The 23,537-nt window shown below is 42.0% G+C and overlaps 1 protein-coding gene across 1 annotated transcript in view; it reads right to left on the bottom strand.

Annotated features, from left to right (window-relative positions):
* FLNB (filamin B) overlaps nt 1–23,537 on the bottom strand; it is a 190,255-nt gene that overhangs the window by 70,659 nt on the left and 96,059 nt on the right. Inside the window, exons 2-11 of the mRNA XM_007937271.2 lie at nt 21,903–22,151; nt 20,328–20,425; nt 17,501–17,648; nt 10,488–10,606; nt 9,606–9,683; nt 7,761–7,923; nt 6,617–6,814; nt 3,848–3,985; nt 2,116–2,242; nt 759–895 (exon numbers count right to left, since the gene is read on the bottom strand). Of these exons, the coding sequence (XP_007935462.1) occupies nt 759–895; nt 2,116–2,242; nt 3,848–3,985; nt 6,617–6,814; nt 7,761–7,923; nt 9,606–9,683; nt 10,488–10,606; nt 17,501–17,648; nt 20,328–20,425; nt 21,903–22,151 (1,455 nt within the window). The remainder of the gene's footprint in view (nt 1–758; nt 896–2,115; nt 2,243–3,847; nt 3,986–6,616; nt 6,815–7,760; nt 7,924–9,605; nt 9,684–10,487; nt 10,607–17,500; nt 17,649–20,327; nt 20,426–21,902; nt 22,152–23,537) is intronic.

Below are 23,537 nucleotides of genomic sequence, written 5' to 3'. Positions count from 1 at the left end.
CAAAATAGTTGTGGCAGAGACTATACAGACTGCAAGCCAAAAATATTTGCTCTCTAGTCCTTTACAAAGAAAGTCTGGTGACCTCTGATCTAAAATGCTCATGTATACGTCAGTTACATATTTAAAAACAAAACTCAGATATGATCAAAAGAACATATTTACTTGTCAAAGCAAATTGCTAATTTTAAAAAAATCCATTCACTGATTCCTCCAAACTGAGGATCGGTTGACAGTATTTGTTTAGTGCCCACTATGCCCCAGATACTGTTTCAGACAGCCTGCCTCACCCCCGCCTCCCCAAAAAAATTACCATCAACTTGATTCCAACTCATAACAACCCTCTAGGAATAGAGTATAACTGCCCTACAGGGTTTCCAAGGCTGTATCATTATAGAAACAGACTGCCACATCTTTTTCCCACAGAGCAACTGGTAGGTTCAAACTACCAACTTTTCAGTCAGCAGTCAAGCACATTAACCACTGCACCACTGGGACAACACCCATATAAGGCTTCTGCCCTCAAGGTCTAGTGGATGAAAGAATGCCAGTGCCAGAGGCAATGGACAAGTACAAGGTCAGGAGGAATGTGGGAACTGCAACCCCACAGCAGTATCCAGAGATGGCCTCAGGTGGTCCAGAGGCAAGAAGTGAAGCTGAGAAGAGACTTCCAATACCCAGCCTGACACCCACCCAGAGTCCAGGCCCCCAATCACCTGTAACCCTCCTCCACAAGCTATCAGTGAGCTGCCTCCACTTACCCAGTGACCCTACTTCAGAGCCAACGGACTCTACCACAAAGTCTGCCGACCGCCCAACAATCCCACCGTGGAGTCCAGGGCCCCATGCACGGACTTTCTGCATGCCTGCTTCAGGGCCAACGTGAACTTCAAAGGGGCTAGAAGGAAAAGAATAGGAGAAGCATTAAAGAAGAGCAAACAAGAGGTGAAATGAAGAAAGTCATAGCTGTCAATGAACATTCTTCCCACTTGCCTGATCCTTTTACTTAGAGTCCCAATGGCCAGCCAAACCTGTCCTCCCCACAGGTCTCCCCCACAACCATTATTATGTCAACAATATAGTGTAACATGGCTGCCTGGGGAGCCACTGGTTGGCATTCAACACACTCTGCTTTGTACTATCCTTCTAGTCATTTACCTACTCCTTCATTTGCTTAAAAAAAAAAAAAAAAAACACCAGTTGCCTTTGAGTCAGTTCTGACTCATGGTGACTCTATGTGCATCAGAGCAGAACTATGCCCTATAGGATATTCAGTGGCTGATATTTTTGGAAATAGATCGCCAGGCCTTTCTTACAAGGTACCTCTGTGTAGACTCAAACCACCAAGCTTTCAGTTAGCAGCTAAGCGTGTTAACCATTTGCACCAACCAGGGACTCTTTACATGCAGGGTTTACCAAATTGTGAGCCACAGAATTTCAGAGTGTATACTTTTCCTTACCTTACTTATGCTATCACAAAAAAACCAATAGGAGTAGGCTTTATCTTATACATGAAGGGATATCCTTTAACTCTGTGCAAGAGGTTAAAAACAAGTGTGCTTAAACTCCAAGGGCCTAATACAATACCCAAATATTTCTCAAGGTAAACTAAATGTATCCAGAGTTTAAAGGCTCCCTGAAGGAGAGCACATGAAAACACATGAACACCAGGTGGCAACTGCAACACCAACAAGGCACAGCTGCAGAGTGAGTCCCTCCGTCCCTGGCAGCACTCATGTAGATGATTTTAATGTAAACCATAGCAGATTTTACCCCCGTGGAATTCCTGAACAGAGACATCCATTGAAGAAAGAAAATCTCAGTTTTCACAAGAGTGTACAGACACACAACCCATTTGCTCTCTTATTACTGCTCCCCCAGTCTCCCTGCCTCCCACCAGCCCCAAACCACTGGCATTTGATTTAAAACAAGGCAGCCGAAACCACAGAGACTTTCTGCTGCTTTTGAGAATAAGCCAAACGTCTGTGTGCTGCTCTGAAAAAAAGTCTTCAACAAAGCAGATCTCTTTCTCTCCTGTAGCCTGGGAAGCCACTGCCTGTAAGTCTGCCCTGCGCCAAGCTCCCCCTGGGGAAGACCCATCTCCAGCTGGAGTCTCACCTCTTTGGAATGTGGTGTCCCCCCCATGTGATGGCAATGCTGTATTTCCCCGGGGTGCTGGGGTAATACTCGAAGGCGTAGACCCCATCCAGAAAGCCTTTCTGCTTCACTAGCTCCTCTAGACCCTCTGTGGGAAAGAAACACAAAATCATTCCCATGCCATGCTAGGCTTGGAATGAGAGTCCAAAAGACAAGAATGTAAAGACAGCAACATCCACAAAACATAAGCTACATAGGAAAACTAAGTAGGCCACCTCAGAGTGTAAACCAGTTGTCATCAAGTTGACTGATTCATGGCAACCTCATGTGTGTCAGAGTACAACTGTGCTCTATGAGGTTTTCAGGCTAATTTTTTGGAAGTAGATTGCCTGGCTTTTTGTCCAACACACCTCTGGGTGGACTTGAACCGCCAACCTCTCAGTTAGCAGCTGAGAGCATTAACTGTGCCACCCAGGGATTCTGCCTCAGAGAATGGGGCTACCAAAACCTGGGAGATTACTCCAAAGCTGAAAACAGACCCATCTCTGCTTTAGAGTGTGAGAAAAGGAAGCTTTCCCAGCTAGCTAGCTTTAGGAAGTTCCTCTTGGGTATGAGGGGCCTTGAAGTCCTGAAACTTCTGGATCTGTGTAAACATAAATTCAGCCACCCTTCTCAGCCCCCGACAAAAACTGGGGAGAGAAAGAAACTTATGAGTGTTTGGTATGAATTTCAGGTCAGTGTCCCTACCTATCTTTGCAACTCATATTGGACAATAAAAATGTTACACCTCAAACTCTAGACTGAGTCATCAGGCAGGAACTTGTTTTATGTCCAGCCCTGAGGTGTGACTGGGAAAGCCGTTGAGTCTAGCAAGAGTCCAAGGTCATAACAAAATGACTCCTTGGCTCCTGTTATAACAAGCCTGGAGCAAGAGTAGGTGCAGAGCAGCCTTGCTCCAGTCTGGGCAGTCTAGAACCTTGGCTGCCCTCAAGGCACAGCCCACTACAAAGCTTAATAATCAAACATTAACTTTCTGGAGTGCAGAACACTCATGCCCCAGGCTTTTGAGAACACAGAGGGTGAGAGCAATCTTACGGTAGGAAGCTCAACTGCCAAGGCTACTACACCTGTGCTCATCTGTCCCAGGGGAACACTTGAGGATGGACAGGGAAGACACCTGTCCCCACATCCACTGTCTCCTTTCCCAAGAGGCAGCAAGAATGGTTTGCAGGCTACAATCAGCCCCTCCAAGAATGGCATTTATCCACAAAGAAACTTAATCTTAGGGAATTTTATTTCCCTTCTATAAGCACTTCTCACAGTAATTAAGTATTTGACATAATTTCATCTATAAACTTTAACTGTAGTGGGAAAATCACAGGCTTTGGAGAACAGTGCTTGAAATCCAGTCCCAGTGCTTGTAAGCTGTGTGACCTTGGGCAAGACCCTTCCTCTCTGAGCCTAGGTATCCTTAAATTAAAAAATGGGTCACTTTGAGTTGCTCCAAGGGAAGACTTTCCCCAACTCTCTTAAATCACTGCCTTTCCTACTCCCAAAGGCCTTAATATAATGTGAGATTATCTATTCACTGTGCTTGCCTGTACCCAGGGCAGACATCACTAATCAATCACTGCTTCCTTCCCTCATGAAGCCTGGATAGCTTCAAATCCTTGACACAGATGGGATACATCAATAAGACTAGCTACAATTACACCACATCAACCCTGAGGTGGGAAAACAAAGGCATACTTACTAGGACCCTTCACAGTTACACTGAGCTCTCCGCTTCCAGCAGCTTTGGTATCAACCCTGAAGTCTGCAGTCTCCCGGATGCGGATGCCTTTGGGTTGCAAGCCTCGGCCACTGGCCCGGCAGGCATTTGGACTGCAGGCTGCAAGCAGAGTTTCAACATCAATTCAACCTTTCATTCTCCAGTCAGAGTTGAGCAAGCCAAGGTAATTTGGAACCACATGCCAAGAAAATGTTTGCTTTGCACAAAGAGCATGCAGCAATTGCCCGAGACCAGGGGTCCCGTTCAAGGAGCACACTGGGCTAGCAAATAAGGACATAACTTTGTCCAGGCACACCACAGAGGGACTAGGGAAAAGTATCTTTGGCAAAGAAAGCAAGAGACCTCAGCGAATCCACGCTGTGCTCTTGGTACCAGATGAAGCGCAGCATTTATCCTCTCAGTGGTGAGGAAGAGTTAAGAGCGAGTGCTGGACAATGTTCAAACCTCATTGCCATACTCAAGGGCCCAGTAATTGAGAAGACTGGGCTTTTTCAAGTCTACTCAGAAAATGTAACACTTGAAAACATCTGACCAGATTCCAAACTCTGGATCGGCCATTTCTAAAAGTCTAACCATGGTTGTTGTCTTCCATGTGAACAGTCAGGCAAAAACAACAGAGAACAGCTCAAAAGTAGATCAGGTCAGCCACAGCTTGGCCAAGACAGGCCAAATTTTAAGTGCTGTCTGTTACAAGGTCCTTGGGATATAAACAGCTACAAACGCCACAATCAGCAGCAAGCACCACTCTGAATGTGATTTCTGGATCTAGTTTAAAATCTCAGTGTTAGAAGTCTAAACATTAAGGAGAAATATCCTTTGCATGAGCGGTTCACAGAACTACTGCATCATGGTGTTAGTCAGAACATTTTAGATGGCTGATAAAAGACATGTTTGTACCCTAGGAATTTTTTGCCCAGTGTGGGTGACCTTCTCATTCTGTACAGAAATGGGAGATTAGTGGGTAAAAAGTCATGTTGTTTATTAAGTGGCTTTTCTTTTCCAAATCTGACGCTGCATATCTGACAACTCTATGCACACTATGGAGTCAGAGACTCCAGAAGATGTCACTCTTCACTCCACAGAAGGAAGGCTTCTCCTTCCCATAATGTCAAGACAAGTCCTCAGCGGGCTACTGGACAAGCCACTGCTTCCCAAAGAGTCACTTGTACAACCCATGGGGTCAGAGGTGATTTTAGGTGGTTCATGGAGGAGCAGAGTTTCACAGTTGACAGTTTATGATAGCACTTCTTGACACGTGACATTGGTTTTCCACGCGTGAAAATGACATAAAGTTTCTTTTTACTATAAAATCATTTAAGCAGGGGCAGGAGGGTTAATTAAACCTCTACTAATTATATACCAAATACTACAAGTGATAGATGGATATGCCAGAAATAAAAAAGGTAGTTCACGAGAGAGAGAGGTTAGGAAACAATATTGGAAATAGGAAAGCTGTTCAAAATTTTTCCTTGCATGATATCAAAAAGAGTTTTTCTTATGAATGTGTAGGGTGTTTTTGTTTGTTTGTGTTTTTCTTTCATTAAGGTGAGAAATGTTGGTCATACCAGAAAAAAATCACAACAGGATGACCAAACTTCTCTATGTGCCTTTAAAAAGAGAAAAACTCATGGAAACTCTGACCATGAGCAATGGTCTCAACTGCTAAGTTCATATAAACAGCAAATGAAGCCAAAGCATTTGAAGGAACGGCCAGATTCTGCACCATCTTGTCAAGCCTTAGAGATGTTTAAATGCAATTAGAGTGTGGCTTTGGGGGTCTAGCTGGACGAGCTACGATAATGACTGCACAGGAATTTCCTAAAGCCACAAACAGTATATGGTCAGCTGTTGTTGGCAAACAGCACAGAGAACTAGCAAAAGCCCCACCCAGCCAGCCCTTACCAAGCAAGGTGCTCTGGGCCAGTGATATCAATTAGGAAGCCAAAAGTTTCAGGGTCCAGGATGACAAAGACGCGAGATTCAGAAGAGGAAGCCAAGTCTGAAGATACAGATACCAAGGATAGAGAAAGGGAGGAAAGTATTAGTTAGAAAAGGCAGCAGAGTTGGAAAACAAACAAACAAAGGCAACAAAATCAAGAGAAGAAGAGTTTAACATTAGAGAAAAATTGCTCCTGGTTATAGAGGGAGTTTAATGGAGTAGTTAAGGGCAGGCTCTACAGAGAAAGAGATCTGAGTTCTACTCCCAGCCCTGACTCCTAGTTCTTATTCAACTGATACTGTATCTAAGCCTCAGTGTCCCCACTGGCATATTGGGTACCTACAGAGTGCTGTGATGATAGATGAGCTCTGCTAAGTGCCTGACAGCCAGCACAGGTCAAGCAGTAGAGGCTGCAGGGCACCAGCAACACTTCTGCTACTGTTGCTGCTGCCACCAACCTTAACCATTAGCCAACCTTAGCCATTAGCCATAGATGTCAACTCCTCAAGCAGCCTCTTCTGGCAGTGAGGATAATGACTCTCCTGAACAAGTGTTTTGGGCAGGATTCCATGAGTTAATTCAAGTAAAGCACTAGGTCACTGCATGGCTCATAGTTATTAGCATTAATATCTTGAAAACAAAGGAAGGCACTTCCCACCATAGTTACCCTGACAGAAAAGGGACAGATGCAAGTTCAATGTTGGCCATGATTATTCTCCTGGCTTCAGTGCCCAGCCGTGCAGTCACTCTAGGTGCAAGAGGTACATATAGCTGGCCATCCTCACACTCACCTTCTCCGACCTGCACAATGAAGGGACTCTTAGGAATAGTATCACCAGCAAAGGAGACCTTGACCACATGGGGGCCAGGCTGTACTGGTTTGTACACACATCGATACACCTGGTTTCCTTTGTCTTCCACAAGCAACTCCATGGCCTTCTTTCCCTGGGGGTCTTCCACCTCAACACCAATGTCACCCACGCCAGCTCCTACGAGACAGCAAGAATTCCATGAGCTCAAGTCCCTCGTTTTAAAACCTCCCTGTTGATGCATGTAAAAGCAGACACAGATTGCAAATAAAAGAAGACAGGCCCTTAGGAAGATCTGTACCAAAATGTAAATACTTGTTTTCTCTGAGTGGTGGGAGTTAGGGCTGACTGGTTTTTTTTTTTTAACCATACATCCTCTATTTTTCAAACTGAAAAGAAAGTGGACAAGTCAAGGGTTGTCTTAGTCCTTTTATCCACCATACCTTGGACAGAACTTGATCCAGTAGATGATTCTCAAAACTTAATTTCCTCAGAATATTTATTTAGTCAAGTTGGAAATGTGCAGAGAAACTGATTGAGTCATTAAAAAAAAAAATCAAGCTCAAGCTTGAATGTGTAATTCTAGAGCAGAAAAGCTGTTTTTGAAAAATCTAAGAATATCACAACATATTTGAAAAGCTACTTTCATTGCTGCTTGATTTAAAAGACAGAAGGATCTTTAAACCTGAAAGAAAAAATATCCCCTGCGTCTTCTTAAAACCAAACAATAGTTTAGCTTAACTAGTAAAGAATGCCTGCCTGGAATATATGTGCAGATCTAGCTATATGGGATCAAACTGACAATCAACTCAAAAGGTTAGATAAGAAGACAAGAGGGCAGTGAGTTTATGTTAATGAGAAAAGAGCAAGTCAGAAAAGGAAGGTGAGAATGGTTGCACAACTTGAAGAATGTAATCAATGTCCCCGAATTGTACACGTAGAAATTGATGGATTGGTGTATGCTCTGCTGTGTGTATTCTCAACAACAAAAATAAACTAAATTTAAAAATACATTTATTTTTAAATGCAATAAATAAATAAGAGACAAAAAGGTTCCTGAGGACTAATCGTATCTTAGCCTTTGAAAGAAAGTCCCAAGGTCTGATCCACAGGAGAGGCACGTTACCTGCTGTGTAGATGTCAAAGTAGGTGGGTTTGTTGGCAATGTTTCCTGAAGCCTCCAAGCCTGGGCCTTTTGCAGTGACTTTGCTGGGATCTCCCTGGGCTTTGTCAACATTCACTTCAAATGGGCTCTTGGAGATGTGTTGTCCTGCAAAGAGGACTGTGACCTGCCGGTGACAGATAGGTGAGACAGGATCATCATCAAGCTCCATGCATTGATGATCTTTTCTTCTGCCCTCCTCAGGATAGCCCACACAAAAAGGTGCTGTTGGAAGGCACAGAACCAAGTTCGGTGGCCTGAATGGACTCCTGCCTGGTTCCAGGAGCCATATAACATCGTGCCTTTATTATTTTTATTAGATGTTATGGAGTCTATTCCAACTCATAGTGACCCTATGTGACAGAGTAGAAATGCTCCATGCGGTTTTCTAGGTCATAATCTTTATGGAACTAGATTGCCAGGTCTTTGTCCTACAGAGCCCCTGGGTGGGTTTGAACTGCCTGTCTTTGCTTAGCAACCAAGTGCTCAACCTTTGCACTATCACGGCTCTTTATCTCTAATTTAGATTACTTTTAGTGCTTTCAGTCATTATGCTTAGCCTCTCTAAACAAAAAAACAAAAACAAAAAAAAACAACCAAACTCACTGCCATCAAGTCCAATCCGACTCATAGTGAGCCCTCCTTGGGTTTCTGAGGCAGTATCTCTATGGAAGTAAATTGCCCAACCTTCCTTTCAAGGAGTGGCTGGTGGGTTTAAACCGCCAGCCTTCGGATTAGCCGACAGATGCCTTAGGCACAGTGCTACCAGAGCTCCCAAGTACTTAGACATGAATGTCTGGACACTAGGTCACTTAAGAGGCTGCAGAAGGAGCTATTCTCTCTCAGAATAAAGTATACAGTTCCAGGATTTCAAAACCAGAGTCTAAGTGCATTTTAAGGGAGCAAGGTCATTCTCAGATACATGGATTTGATACAAAGAAAGATAATTTCCATCTAAAACTTGGAATCAAAGTTATTATCATCTTTGAAAATTTTCAGGGGTACTGGCTTGGGCATCATGTGAACTCATATTTGACTAGAATGAATTACTTATATTGTAAATGCTCCCTTCAAGATTTTTTTTCTCCCTACAAATCTTAACGATCTAAGGATGTAACAGGAATCTACGGTTATCGGTCCAGGTGAATTTACTAAAACCTAAGGTAGTGAGTATGATCTATGTTTCAATATTCTGGATGGTACACAGGATTGTCCTTTATGTGCTACTGAGGGCTTTTTTCCAATGAAGGGCACACTCCTGGGTCACCTCACTCTCCCGTAAGGCTAGCTAGGTTCTATCTCAAATAAAACTCAAGATGTTGCGGAGCCTTAGACATGGAGTCAGGCTAGATGCCCGTGGTTTCTCCAAGCACAGGGTGGGGCCGTTTGCCTCTGCTATAATCAACTGTCTTCTCCACACTCAGACTTCAATGGTGACAGACCCTCAGAGCACCTTGAAGAGGAATACTTAAGGAAGCATTAAGGGCAAGAGCCCATAGTTTCATCACTATGGCATCTACACTCCAGGCACATAACTGCACAATCATTAGTTACCTCAATAGACAACTGACAACGCAAAGAACTTAGTCAGTGTACTTCAAGCAATCTAGGTGTATTAGCAAATGTCTCAAGTCTGATCCATAAAGATTCCAAAGTGTCTATAAAAAGCATGGATAATTTTATCAGTAGAAAGAAAAATCTGAAGTTAACTTAAGAAAACCACGCTTCTTCCTCAGACACTCTTCTTCCACATATGTCAAAGCAAGTCCAGATGAGGAGTCCACACAATTACATGACACTTCATCTTACCTTATGCAGCCCAGTGACCTTGGGCAGATACTCCACAGAGTATGTCTTGTTCTTGTCGCTGTCAGGGGTTACTTGTGCCTAGGAAGGAAGATGAGCCACAGTTAGAGAAGGCACCAGATACGAGTGAGGAGCGTGCCGTGTCAGCCAAGTCCTGCAGGAAGCTAGCTGCTAGGTCAGAACCCTGAAGGTCCTGGCAATTTGTGGCTCTGCCACTTCACAAGGCACCCTAGGAGGGGAGCCGCCTTAAGTCACAGCAACAAAACCCATAGGACAAAAGTGTGACAAAGACAGGACTCTCTATTGTTTCAAAGGCTGGAACTCTCCAGACAGAAGAGAATAAAAAGCAAGTAGCATAAACCTTTATTGGCTGAGCAGTGACTGAGAGCTTAGGAAATGCCAGGTACATTATGAGGTATCAAAAATAAACAATGAGCAGGTGAAGCAGACTCTCTGCCCTAGTGGGGTTAACAGACAATATGCCAAAAATCTTAGAATTTCAGATTGTGCTAAGTGCTAGGAATAAAATCTTGTCCGAAGAGGACACATGGATGAGCCTGTGAGGGAACAGCATGTACAAAAGCCCCGAGGGAGGACCCAGAGGATGGTCAGTGTGCAAAGAGAACAAAGCAAGAAACACCTTGATATTCCAGCCTTCAGTAAGTACCTAAAACCACAGTGACAGGACCTTTGCCCCTGAATACCAATTTATTTTCCAAGGCAAATTACTTTAACTACTGTAAATCTCAGTACTCTTTTGGGAAAAACAGTTTTTGTTGTGAGTTCTAATGAGGAAAATGGGAGGTACAGTTCTTGGCTCTGTTATAAGCCCCTAAAACTCCATGTGACAGTGAACAAGGGAAGCAGCAGCATTTTCTCACATACCTCCTCTTTGTTCCCTTCTGGATCCTCAACAAATACCATCACTTCTCCTTGCCCAGCACTGATGGTGTCCACGGTGAACTTGGCTGGTTGCTTTACCATGTTTCCAGTGGGCTCAATACCTATCACAGGTTTATACAACATGTTACAAGCTGGGCCAGGCCTGACACCTCAGTCATCACCCATTGTGTCTCCTTGGGGGAACTGAGGGTAGGTAGGGCGTTTTGGTTTCCTAGTGCCACTCTGATGAGAATATACCACAAATGGGATGGCCTTAACAAACAGGAGTTTATTCTCTTACAGTTTGGAGGCTTTAAGTCCAGGTTCAAAGTGCCAGGCTCTAGGGGCTGGGTGAAAGCCCCTCAACCTTCGGGTTCAGCTTTGCCTCCTGCTCCCAGCCCACTGGAGCTAGAGGCTTTTCTTCACTCAGACAGCTGCTGGCTGCTGAGGCTGCCAAGCCCAAGGTTGACAAATAAAAAGGCACTGTTCCAATGTTACCAAACCACACAGCAGGCCATTAACTCAAGTCCACTGAAAGTCCCAAGGTTGGCAGAACATGGCAGGCTGCTGAACAATGACAAGGCTACATGCAGGGTTCAAGCATGCCATAAGCTAGAGTCCATTCCCCAAGGCTTCTCCCTGTATACAGGAAGCAGACCATATCCCAAAAGCAGCTACTCAGCTGCTCACAGTAGATTCCACCATAGAGTTAGCTGATTACCAGTCTCATCATGGGGAATACTACATCCAGCTGCCCAGCCACTCAACCAGGCCTAGCCAAATTGACACACAAACTTAACTACCACATTAGGAATGGTGGGCCCTAGCCCTGCAGCTCTCCTATGGGAGACAGGAACAAACTGCTGTGACAAGGTATGACTATTAACCAAATAGGTCAAGAGTCTTTTATCCTTGTAATTTCAATAAAACTCAACTCTGAATTGTTCAGAGCAATTCAATCAGAAGTCTATACAACTGTGAAAAATACTGTGGTAAGAAACTAGTAATAGGCTTGTCTCCAGAGAGGTGATGGGGGAGGAGGAATGAAGTGTAAGCAAGAGGATGGCTCATTTTTCATTAAAGACCATAATGCGGTGTTTGACATTTTAAAACAACTACATTCAGTGATTACTTTTTTAAATTACACTTTTTAAGATAATTACAGGTTCACATGCAATTTTAAGAAATAATACCCTTTATGCAATTAATCTATTTTATTTTGGTTGAGTTTTGGTAGTTTGTGGTTTTTGAGTTACCCATATTTTTGCTTACTGTGTTCTTTCTTCCTGTTATTCCAAGAGTCTCATTCAAAGATTCCTTCTTTCATCATTTCCTTTCTTTCCAGAGAGCTTCCTTTATCCATCCTTTTAGAGCAGATCTACTAGTAACAAATTCCCTTAGTTTTTCTTCAACTGAGAATGTCTTGATCACCCCCTTCACTCCTGAAGGATATTTTCAATGGATGTAAGATTCTGGGTTGCCAATTTTTTTCCCTTTCAGCACCTGAAAAATATTGTATTATAGCCTTCTGGTCTCCATGGCTTCTGATGAGAAATCTGCTATCATTCTAATTGTTTCCCCCTTAGAGATAAGGTTTCCTTTCTCTCTTGTTGCCTTCAGTATTTTTTTTTCTTTGTTTTTAGTTTTAAAAGTTTGCCTATGATGTATCTTGATGGGTGTGTATGTTGGGGGCAGGGGGGTTCCTGCTTGGCATTACTCAGCTCCTCAGATATGGAGGCTTGTATCTTCTACCAAACTTGAGATGTCTTCAACTCATTATTTCTTCAAGCACTTTTTAAACTCAATTTTCTTTTTCCTCTCCTTCTGAATCTCTAATGACACAAATATTGGATATTTTCTTATAGTCTTACAGGTCCCTAAAGCTCTGTTCATTTTTTCAGTATTTCTGTTGCTCAGAATGAGTAATTTCCACTGTTCAACCTTCAGTCTACAGATTCTTGTCTCTTTCTCTTTATTCTGCTGTTGAGCTTATTCACTTAAGTTCTTATTCTGGTTTTCCACTGTTCACTTTCCAAGTGGTTCTTCTTTATATCTTCTATTTCCCTGCTGGGACCTTCTATTTCCCTGCACATATTTTATATTATCTCCCTTTTTTTTCAAGCTTGTTTATAATTGCTTGTCAAAGCATTTTTATCATGGCTCCTTTAAAATCTTTTTCAAGTCATTCTAACATCTCTATCACCTCAGTGTTAGCATCTATTGATTGTCTTTTTTTATTTAGTTTGAGATCTTCCTGGTTCTTGGTATGACAGATGATTTCCAACTGACACCTGGATATTTGGATATTATAAGACTCTGGATCTTATTTAAACTTCTGTTCTGGCCGGATTTCTATGGTAGTTTTGGCAGGAGTGGGTTGTTGCCTTGTTATGGCCAGGTGGGGATGGAAGTCCAGATACCCTAGTTGGCCTCCACTGATACTTGAAGTATATGTGTAGGAGGTGGGAAGGCTCTCACTACTGCTGGCAGGAATCAAAGTTCCAGCTCCCTACTAGGCTTCCACAGATACTTCTCTGGATGGGAGGTATGTTGTCGTTATGTGCCGTTAAGTCGGACTCAACTCATAGCGACCCCTCCTTGGGTTTCTGAGGCAGTATCACTACGGAAGTAGATTGCCCAACCTTCCTTCCGAGGAGTGGCTGGTGGGTTTGAACTGCCAGTCTTCTGGTTAGCAGTCAGGTGCCTCAGCCACTACGCTACCAGAGCTCCCGATGGGAGGTATAGGAGTGCCTTATTACTGTTCTTCACATGGCCTCTACTGACATCATTGTGTGGTGGTCTCATTATCAATGAACTGTGGTAAGAGTCAAGACACCTCATTTGGCCTTTGCTGATGTAGGTGGTAGTAAGGAAGCACAGTGTCTCCTGTGGTGTTTGAGTGGAGTAGAGTGGTTACTCTCTGAAAGTTTTCTGCCTTGATAAGCTGCCCCTTTCTTTCTCCTGCGGCTAGAGAGGGCAGGCTTTCATTGAGGCTTTTTGTGTTTGTACCTATTGGCATTTCCAGGTTGTCAACCTCTTTGGCTACAAGTCTAGGATATATGAAGCAAAGAAAACCCAAAGAACTCAATATCCTAGGTCTAAAGGTCCCAAGCTGGTCTGCCTTGTTTGTTTCACCTTTCAAGGTCTTCTTACGTTTATTTCATATATAATGTAAAAGATTTTCAGTTTTACGTCATGAGTGCAGTAAGTATGTCAACTCCATCTTCCTGGCAATAGCAATTCAAGTATTACTTTTAAAAAACAACCCTTTTTTTAATGAAGAACTTCAAACTTTTAAAAGCCAAACCTACTGCCATTGAGTTGAGTCTGACTCATCACAATTCTTTATGACAGAGTAGAACTTCCCCATAGAGTTTCTAAGGCTGTAAATCTTCATGGAAGTAGACTATCTCATCTATCACCTGTGGAGTGGCTGGTGGATTAGAACTACAAACCTTTTTGTTAGCAGCTGAATGCTTTAACCACTATACCTCCAGAATTCCTTCAAACTTATACAGAAGTAGAGAATTGTATAATGATGCTCCCACATCAATGAATCTTGTTTCATCTATACCCATATCTCTCCTCTCCTGTAATACTTTGATGCAAACTCTAGACATCATTTTCTTTACTCAGGTTCACATATTATTATATCATTTGTTAACTCTCTAAGTCTCATTTATTCTCTAGATTTCCCTCCATCTCTTCTTTTTCTTTGCTATCAATTTTTTAAGACAATGAGTCATCTGTTCCTATACTGTAGATGTGTATTAGTTTCCAGTAAATCACTTATTTTAGGAAAAAATGGTGGCAGAATGTTTAGTAATAAGAAGTCTTTCACACATTGGTAGGGAAGAAATGCAAACTGAAGAAAGGGCATAGTCTGAAGCCATTTTAGTGTAGAAAAAAAGCTGGAAGGAAATACCCTTGGCTTTGAAGGAAGGGCTGGGATTGGCAGTCAGGAAGTAGCTTTTCACTTTTTAATTTGTCCATTTTCCTTCTGCTTAAGTTGTTACATAATGATCAGATAACTGGTCTTTTATCAAATACATGAATTATACATGCATTTAAAATAGTAATAAAAAATACTGATCTGACTTCAATAGCTTGAGAAGCAACATACTGTACAGCTTGCCGAAGGTCTGGCTTAGGCTCATCTACCCTGGTGACCCACTGTTGATTACGAGGCTGAATCACTACCCCACACTTTGGAACCTGCACCAGACCTATGCTTGCTGTTCAGAGACTACATTCTCTTTGATTATCAGAATGTAGGCTGATCCCCTCTCTATCCCATACAAGGTGCTGACAGCTTGCTACACAGTAAATGTTTCATACACAACATAGATCTTAGAAAGGGTTTTTGCTTAGGTTACAGATATCTGCCATGCTTTCAACATATCTAACCCCACAAGTGAAACCACCACAAAGATCTATTTGCGGCTATAGATTTGCCTTACACCACTTCTTTCAACCTGCTGGATCTAAGCAAGTCAGGACTCATTGGGTGGATTTGCAAGTGCTAACCAGCTGGCAACCGGAATTTATGAAACATTCAAAAGATAAAATAAACCTCTCAACCCTTTTAGAAAATAGAAAAAGAAATGTTCCCTATTCCTTGGTTTGACTGGCAAAAATGAAGCCAAGCAGTCCCATAGGAGAGAGAACAAAACTGTCCTTAGGCCTCATCTCACCAAGGGACAGGAGGATACCTCACGGTACTGAGCACATGACCTCACATGGTGGCTTTCTTGCCTAAAATGACTACTTTGTTTTCCTACTTAAAAGATTGGGGGTGGAGGGGAACACTGCACGGAGACATGTTTCCTTCCCAAGTGCACAACATTTACAAAGACAGGTGACGGAAACAGCAATGAGCTGCCACATTCCTGAACTATAGCAAGTGGCCATTTTCTAAAACAGCACCGTGAAAAGAAACCAACTCACGTTAATAACTGGGAAACTGGGAAGCTAGTGATAAAGTTATTACAAGCAAGTATTTTATGCCTTGATTAGATTTAATCCACTTGATTAATTCTGTTGACAGGAGATTTATCAGGCTGCTTGTAGCTTTTTCACCATTAAGGAGACATAAACTTTAAAATCAGTAGCTCTGGTAGCTTAGTGCCTAAGGCACTTGACTGCTAACCAGAAGGTTGGCAGTTCAAACCCACCAGCCACTCCTCGGAAGGAAGATTGGGCAATCTACTTCCATAGTGATACTGCCTCAGAAACCCAAGGAGGGGTTGCTATGAGTCGGAGGGGACTCAACGGCACATAACAACAACAACCTTTAAAATCAGAGATTCCTCATTCAAGCCATTACCTTGGGTCATGGCTTTAAGACAGCACTTTCAAAAACAAGCACTGAAATGCCCACCATCCAGAGGCTGCAAATGAGAGGAGGATTCAAACAAAGTCTACAGTCCCCAAGTAACAAAACCGATTGCACTGACACCTACCTCATTGCCAAAAGGGATCTCAAATGTTGCACGGGTTTGATTCAGAGCAATCTGACTCTTTACTGGTCTAAATCATGTTAAAAAGACAAATGAATAGGACCTGGCCATTGAGACTAACAATAGCTCAGGGTCAGCATGACTGCCCTGGTTGTGTACAGTCTTAAAACTGGACTAATGACAAGTAGAGAAATGCTATATTTAAAGAGAATGAGCATATGGGATCGACAAGTGTCCTGGACTCTTCAGAAAGTCAATGTCATTTTAAAAAAAAAAAAGAGTGGGGAGGAGGCTGTTTTAGGTCAAAAGAGTCTAAGAAGAAATAATAAATAAACGTAGAAAGTGAATCTCAATCAGATCTTGGTTTGTATATGAAAATAACAACAATAAAATAAAAGTCAATCTTAGGACAAATAAAATGTACTCCCTCCCATCCCCGTAAAAAAGGGAACAAGTTATTTCTCACTGTGCCAATCTTTACCAGAATCCACCCTGTACAACTGTTCTCCTTAGAAACTGGTGATAGTCAGGTGCCAACCAGAACACCAAATGCCTAGAAAAGGTTCTGACCCTCCATAACAGAGCCTGAGTAGAATGGTGTCCTGCTGCTGCCTCGGAAGGCATAAACAGGCTGTATTAGCAAGGAAGTGTCAGCAGGGGTTAACAAGAGCTCCCACCCCATTTGGAAATCTTGAGGCAGCTTTAGCATAAGGAAGGAGAAATGAATCAGCCACCCAGGCTCCCGTCCCATCCCCATCACTGACTGTGCTAATCTCGGTCAAAACCCCTAGTAGGCCTGGCCCCTGATTCCTCAGCTGAAGAAAAGGAGCAACCGTGTTTTCTTCATTCCATGGTAACTGCACTAAAATCACAAAGCAACTAATGCAACATTCTCCATCATGTGAAAGCAGCAGCATTTCTTAAAGTCTCAGATTCAAAGGTAGAAAAAGATGGTTAGAAATAAATGAAACTCGAGGTAAAAAAAAAAATCTGAAAAAGGAGGCTTGCAGATACTTAAAGTATCTTTAAGAATTAAGCCTAAAGTTAGAAACCATCAAAATGTCCATAAATAGATAAATGGATATACAATGTGTGGTATGATGAGAAGGGCTAGAAAGAGAAATGAAGTTCTGATACATGCTGTGATATGCATGAACCTTGAAAGCACTGTACTCAGTGAAATAAATCAGTCACAAAAAGACAAATAGAGGAAATATCTAGAACAGGCAAATACCTACAGATAAAAGTCGTTAGTTCCTACCAGAGACTGGGGGTAGGGAGGAACGGGGAGTTATTGCTAAATGGACACTGAGTTTCTGTCTTGGATGACAAAAAAGTTTTAGAGATAGTGGTGGCAGTTGCACAACATGGTGAAGTAATTAATGTCACTGCATTGTATACTTAAAATGGTAAAATGTTATGTTTATATATATGTTGCCACACACACAAGAAATTAAGCCTATACATTTTATTTATCCTGAGAACATTTCCCCTGAAGGTAATAAACATATCCAATACCAGAGGACAAGCTTCAAATGCAATATGACCAGCACTTACCTCTGCCATAGGCCCTGGCTTTCTTTGGGTTGAGTTTGGGTTTAAGAGGAGCCCCTGGCTTGAGCTTGGCTTTGGGAAATTGGGACAGGTAAGTCATCACCGAGTGTTCATCCACATCCGGGTGAATGATTTCTTCAGGTGTGATGACCTAGAGTAACAACATGGAGGTTGATTGTCCAGAACACATCACTTTTCAACTGCTAGGTTTTTGCAAAAGTCTCTTAAACGAAACACTAGAAATACTAGAAACTGAGTCAGCTTCTCAAGTAAACGAAATTACATTAAACCAACATGCCAAGATTAGTATTTTTTAAAGGTGTCATCATCTCCTTTGAGGATCTTGTGGAAGTTGGAGATCTCTCCAGAAAAAATGTGTTTATATACCAAATTTCCACATAATTTCAGGAAGTTCATGACTTCACTCCCCCACACCCCAAACAAGTGTACTTACTCGCCTGGCCAAACTTTCCAAAAGTGGTAAGATACACATTATCAAGTATATTGTGAGCATATTACAAAACAGTGCAGAGATAAAATGGCCCTTTCCTTTGTTCACTTATCTATTGTCTATATCTCTGATTACTCAACTATTAATGAAGACTAAAAACCAAAAGAAACAACACAGTGACACATCAGATATGTAGCCCATACATTAGGAGCCAATAAAAAATGAAGAGGGATAAAGTTTCTCCTGACATTCAAATCAAGAACAAGATGAGAGCCATGCTACACAAGTGATGCCAGCTTCCCTGAAGGCATCCCAGCCTTGGTTCTACTACCCAACTCAGCCCTGAACAGCATACAAAGTCCTTGCTGGCCCCAACAATGGTGGTGAGGAGGCAAACCACATCTCCTTGGATAAAGAAAAGACTCTATCTCATAAACCAGGTTAACCAAATGTAGATGAACAGATGCACCCCAACTTTTCTCACCCCAGAGTGAAATACAGCAGAAAACATCCTAATGATTAGCCTGCAGGAAGAAAACAGCTACTTGGATTTAAGCAGCCACCATCCATATAGTCCATGAAAAGTAGAATGTGCCTTGACTTGGCCATTTCTTTTAGGCAGCTCCTTCAACAACTTTGCAATGCCAATATCACATGAACATTAAAAAGAGATGATTTTAGGTTTCAGAGGAGATGGCAAACATACTACACCACTTCCTGATAGTAGAAAAGCCAAGAAATGGGCTGTGTAGTGGAGACATGATTCTAAAACCAAACCAAAGAAACACAGGCAAGTGTTTTTAACCTCCCAAGGAATCCTCTATTACAGAATACACTGAACTTGAATCTTAACATCAACTTAGACCCAGAGTGAGGTCATCTATCCCATAGTACTAACTACCCACAACTTCTGTTGACCAATGCTTTGAACACAAGAGTCATGGTGCTTAGCTGTTAAACAGTTTTGGAAGAAAAACACTGGTTTCCTTCTCTGCTATGGAGACTGGACCTCAACTAAGCTATGTGGCTACTCTAGAAGGTGTCCAAGACTTATCCAATTTCCAAGTCCTCTTGTTACATTCCTGTTATAGGATTATGGGCAATACAAATTTTACCACAGCATCCATTAGTGGTAGATTATTTTGGTTCAAAACAATTTCTTTAAAGTTCTAAGTCCTGTGACTTCCTAAAAGATTAAAACTGTATTTTTAAAATAGGTCCAAAATGGTTGAATAGTGACAATTTCTTATGGCTCAAACTAGTCACAAAGCCCCACATTTGGACTCTGGCATTCAAAGACAGCCTTTGAACTATCTGGAGCAGGAATGCCATAAAATTTGCAAGCAATTAAAAAAGAAGATTGGCTAACAGGGGACATCAAGCTCAACTGGCATAACATACTACATAAAAACATTGTTCCACTTCCTACTTTGGCAAGTAGCAACTGGGATCTTAAAAGCTTGCAAGCAGCCATCTAGATGCAACAATGGGTCTCTCCTCGTCCAGAGCAAAGAAGAATGAAGAAAACCAAAGATTCATGGAAACAATTAGTCCTAGCGATGGGTGTACCATGCAATCCACAGCCTATACAACTATGAGACCAAAAGACCTAGATGGTGCCCAGCTACCACTGTCAACCACTCAGAGAGGGATCTATGGAGGAGATCCTGGATAGAGAGGGAGAACAATGTGGAACAAAACTCAAAATCATTTGGAGAATTAAAAAAAAAAAAGGGAGTGGGCCCAGGTTTGTTGGTCTGATAGAACCTGGTGGAACCACTGAGACTATGGCTCCTAACTGCCCTTCAGGTCTGGAATTGAACCCACACCTGTGGCTTCCAGCCAAACAAAAGACAGGTATTTGAGTTGAACATTTACCTGAGGTAGATATACTCCTTGGAGAGAACAATCATGGGAGAAAGAAGGGCTGCTTATGCACAGGGAGACAACGCAGGGGGCAGGAGTGCATGGAGGGATGGACACAGGGAAGAGGTTACTATCAGGAGGAAGTGGGAAGGGAGCTGTTGCATTGGGGTAAATTATAGTCAATGTCATGAGACAATGGGTATGTGAACTGCTGTATGGAAAATGAATTTGCTCTGTAAATTTTCACCCAAATCACAATTAAAAAAAAAAAAAAAGAGTAGCACAGAGGTTTTTAGATGACCTTAGGTTCACCTAAGTCAATGTTAACCTGTCCTTATGAGTAAACTGAGGAAGAGGGGAGAGTGCCACACGCAATGCTCTAGTAGCATTTCTTGAAGGCTGAACGCAGAGAAAGTCATGCTGCCTGCCTGACCCAGAACGGTATCTCTAGAGTGCTAGAACAAGTCAGTGTGTGGAGCAGCCTCGTGAGATGTGGAACACTTGCATGTATACCTGTGGGACACCCAGCCAGTCGTCTGCCTGCTGCATGGCTTCCCGTGCATTATCCACAGGCTTTCGTGGATCCCAGGATTCCCAGTCTGGGCACAGACCTGTTACCATCACACAAAAGATGTTTTCAGCATTAGGTAACTGGTTAAAAGACACCCTATGCCTAAACTAAACCTTGGGGCAATATAAGTCGGGGTAACCCACTTGGCCTCTTACTTCAGAGAATGATTTCTTCCCCAAAAATCTCAAAAAATTAGATTATTATGTGGGCAAAAGAAATATCACAGATGTGTGTGCCAGAGTGGTAAGTACTCTGCATTAGCTTGAGACTTCTCCTTTAGGCTGCTATCATCCTGCATTAAAACAGGAATTAGACATTCCTTGGAGGTTAGGCACGTGTGTATGCACATGACCTGTAAAACCATTTGGGCCTGGTGCCTTTTTTCAGGATTTTTTTGACCCATTCCTGGACATATCTAAAAAGATTAGACTAGCATTGTATGATTCAAACACCCACTTGCTCAAAGGCAAAAAAAAAACTAGAATTCCCTTTAAAAACCTTTGTAATAATGTAGGATTGGAGTAAAAAGAGCTTAAACTGGAAAAAGCTATCCTGAAGTGTGTCTCTGGATGAAAGGAAGGAAGAGCATACTGGGAAATGCAGTAATGCTAAACTGAGAGTTATTTCAGCATGACACCTGCTCACAGGCTCTCTCAAGGAAGAATGGGGCCTAGAGTCAGCTCTCCTTTCCCATCCAACTGACACCAGCTAGTTCTGCTTTGGGTATGTTGAGAACCGCTAGCTTATAAAATATTAATGGGCCCAGCAAATACATAGCACTCAGTAAATAGAAAATGTGATTATTAAAGTAGATTTTCTTTATTAAAAACAATTTTTGGGGGTGCCTATAAACATAGGCTCTGGGTTTTATACAGAGTATGTACCACTAAGTTCTAACCATCAATCTAAACATGCCAGTAAGGATAATTGCTACCTTGATGTACACTCAACCGCTCAGAAAAGAAGAGCCCATCAAGGACGGTAAAGGCTCCAATTGGCTCCTGACCAAACACTATTTCACAGCATTGTGGAAAGAAAAGGGCGGAGTAAACCATATATAGTCAACCCAGTGGTTAATAAAATGGGTACTTTCCACTCAATAGAAGTTTTTAGATTTTCATGCCAAGCCACCTAACAGAACCACATATTTTTGCTGAAGCCAGCAGGAAGCTAGGCACCAACTGTGGGAAGAGGCAGGACATGGAGTCTAGAAGCTAACCCCAAGGCCTGCTCCAAGCACCAAGGCCTTCACAGGGAATTTGGATAAGTAACTGAATTCAGTGCTCAAACAAGTCTATGGATACACCTACCTTCAAGACTTGTCACTGGGAGGAACAACAAAGTCATTTTTAGTTCTACTAGCTGTCTCACAATGGGCTAAAATCAGGGAAAATATACCAATCACAGCAAGCCTGGCTTTCCCGTTGAAAACAGAGAGGCTTACAGCTCAAAAACCAACACACACCACCCCCTACTCCCACCCCAAAGAGATGTTTTAAGCAGGCATGGGCTCTTACCTGGAGCACAGCTGTCTACTAGAGCTCCCAAGGCTTTGCCGTCTTGCCAGTTCTGGTTAAAGTTGGTGATGGGCAAGTAGGGGATCTTGTTCTGAATCCAACCCAGCAGTCTCTGCTTTGGCGTCTGCTTCTTGGCATCATCATCCCCTTCATCCTCCCACACAGGCATGGAGATAGAGTAGTGGAGAATCAGGGTCCATACCAGGCCCAAGATGAGCTTCAGGTTCCCATCCACAATAGCTTTGCTGTCTGGGGAGAGAGGCAAAGGCTTATCATTCATTTGGGTTACACGAGTGTGAGTTATGTTTTATATAATAAAGTGAATTAAGTCTTCAATGAAAAGAGAATTGTACCAAGATATTTAATTAAGAATAAAAGGGTGCAATGTCTGTAATGTGCTTCAAAATACTTGGAGATGAGAATAGATAAACTAAAATTAGCAAAATGTTGTTCATTATAGCTGGGTCATATGTACATGAGGATGCATCATACTTTTGTATATGCTTAAAATTGTCCATAATAAAAAAGGTTTATACAAAGTAAAGTCTCAACAACAAAACGACAACCAACTAAAAAATGGACAAAGGACTTGAAAAGACATTTCTCCAAAGAAGATATACAAATGGCAATGAGCACATGAAAAGATGATCAACAACTTCATTAGTCATGAGAGAAATGCAAATTAAAGCCACAATAAGATACTATCTGATCCCCTACCCCACTGAGACGGCTATTATTTAAAAAAAAAAGGAAAATAACAACCATTAGGGAGGATGTGAAGAAATTAGAACTCTTGTCCATTACTGGTAGGACTGTAAAATGGTGCAGCTACTATGGAAAAGAGTATGGCAGCTGCTTCAAAAGTTAAACACAGAGTTACCTTATGTCCCAGTAATTCAGCTCTTAAGAATGTACCCAGAAGACTTGAAAACAGATATTCAAACAAAAATACGTACATGAATATTCATAGCAGCATTACTGACAAAAGGTGGAAGCAACACAAATGTTCACCAACTAATGAATGGGTAAATAAAATGTGGTATATCCACACAGCACAATATTATTCATCCATAAGAAAGATGGAAATACTGAGGCATGCTACAATATGGATGAATCTCGAAGATATTACGCTATGTAAATGAAGCCAGACACAAAAGGACAAATGTCGTATGATGCCATTTATATGAAATATAAAGAAGAGGTAAACCCCTAAAGATAGAAAGTAGACTAGCAGTTGAGAAAGGGAGAAATGGGAAATGACTGCTTCATGGGTATGGGGTTTTCCTTTTAGTGATGAAAATGTTTTGGAACTAGACAGAGGGAATGATTGCACAACACTGTGAATGTACTAAATGCTTCTGGGTTGTACACTTTTAAATGGCTTTACATTATGTGCATTTTACCTCAATAAAAATAAAAATTTTATAGTAATCATTTCAGAAATATAGACAGTAAAAAGGGTTTTTGCATCCCAACCACCTGTTAACAGAACCATCTTGGACTTCAAACTGGTATAGCTACAATGTGTCAATTCTCCCATCTAATACCTTGGCAAGGGAGCTCTTGTGGCGTAGTGCCTAAGGCATGTGACTGCTAACCAGAAGGCTGGTAGTTCAAACCCACCAGCCACTCATT

Source organism: Orycteropus afer, unplaced genomic scaffold, assembly GCF_000298275.1.
Source record: "Orycteropus afer afer isolate SDZICR_OR568_19922 unplaced genomic scaffold, OryAfe1.0 scaffold00041, whole genome shotgun sequence".
Taxonomy (NCBI): Eukaryota; Metazoa; Chordata; class Mammalia; order Tubulidentata; family Orycteropodidae; genus Orycteropus; species Orycteropus afer.
Note: the sequence above shows the minus strand (reverse complement) of the source record. Positions and strands in the feature narration are given on the sequence as shown.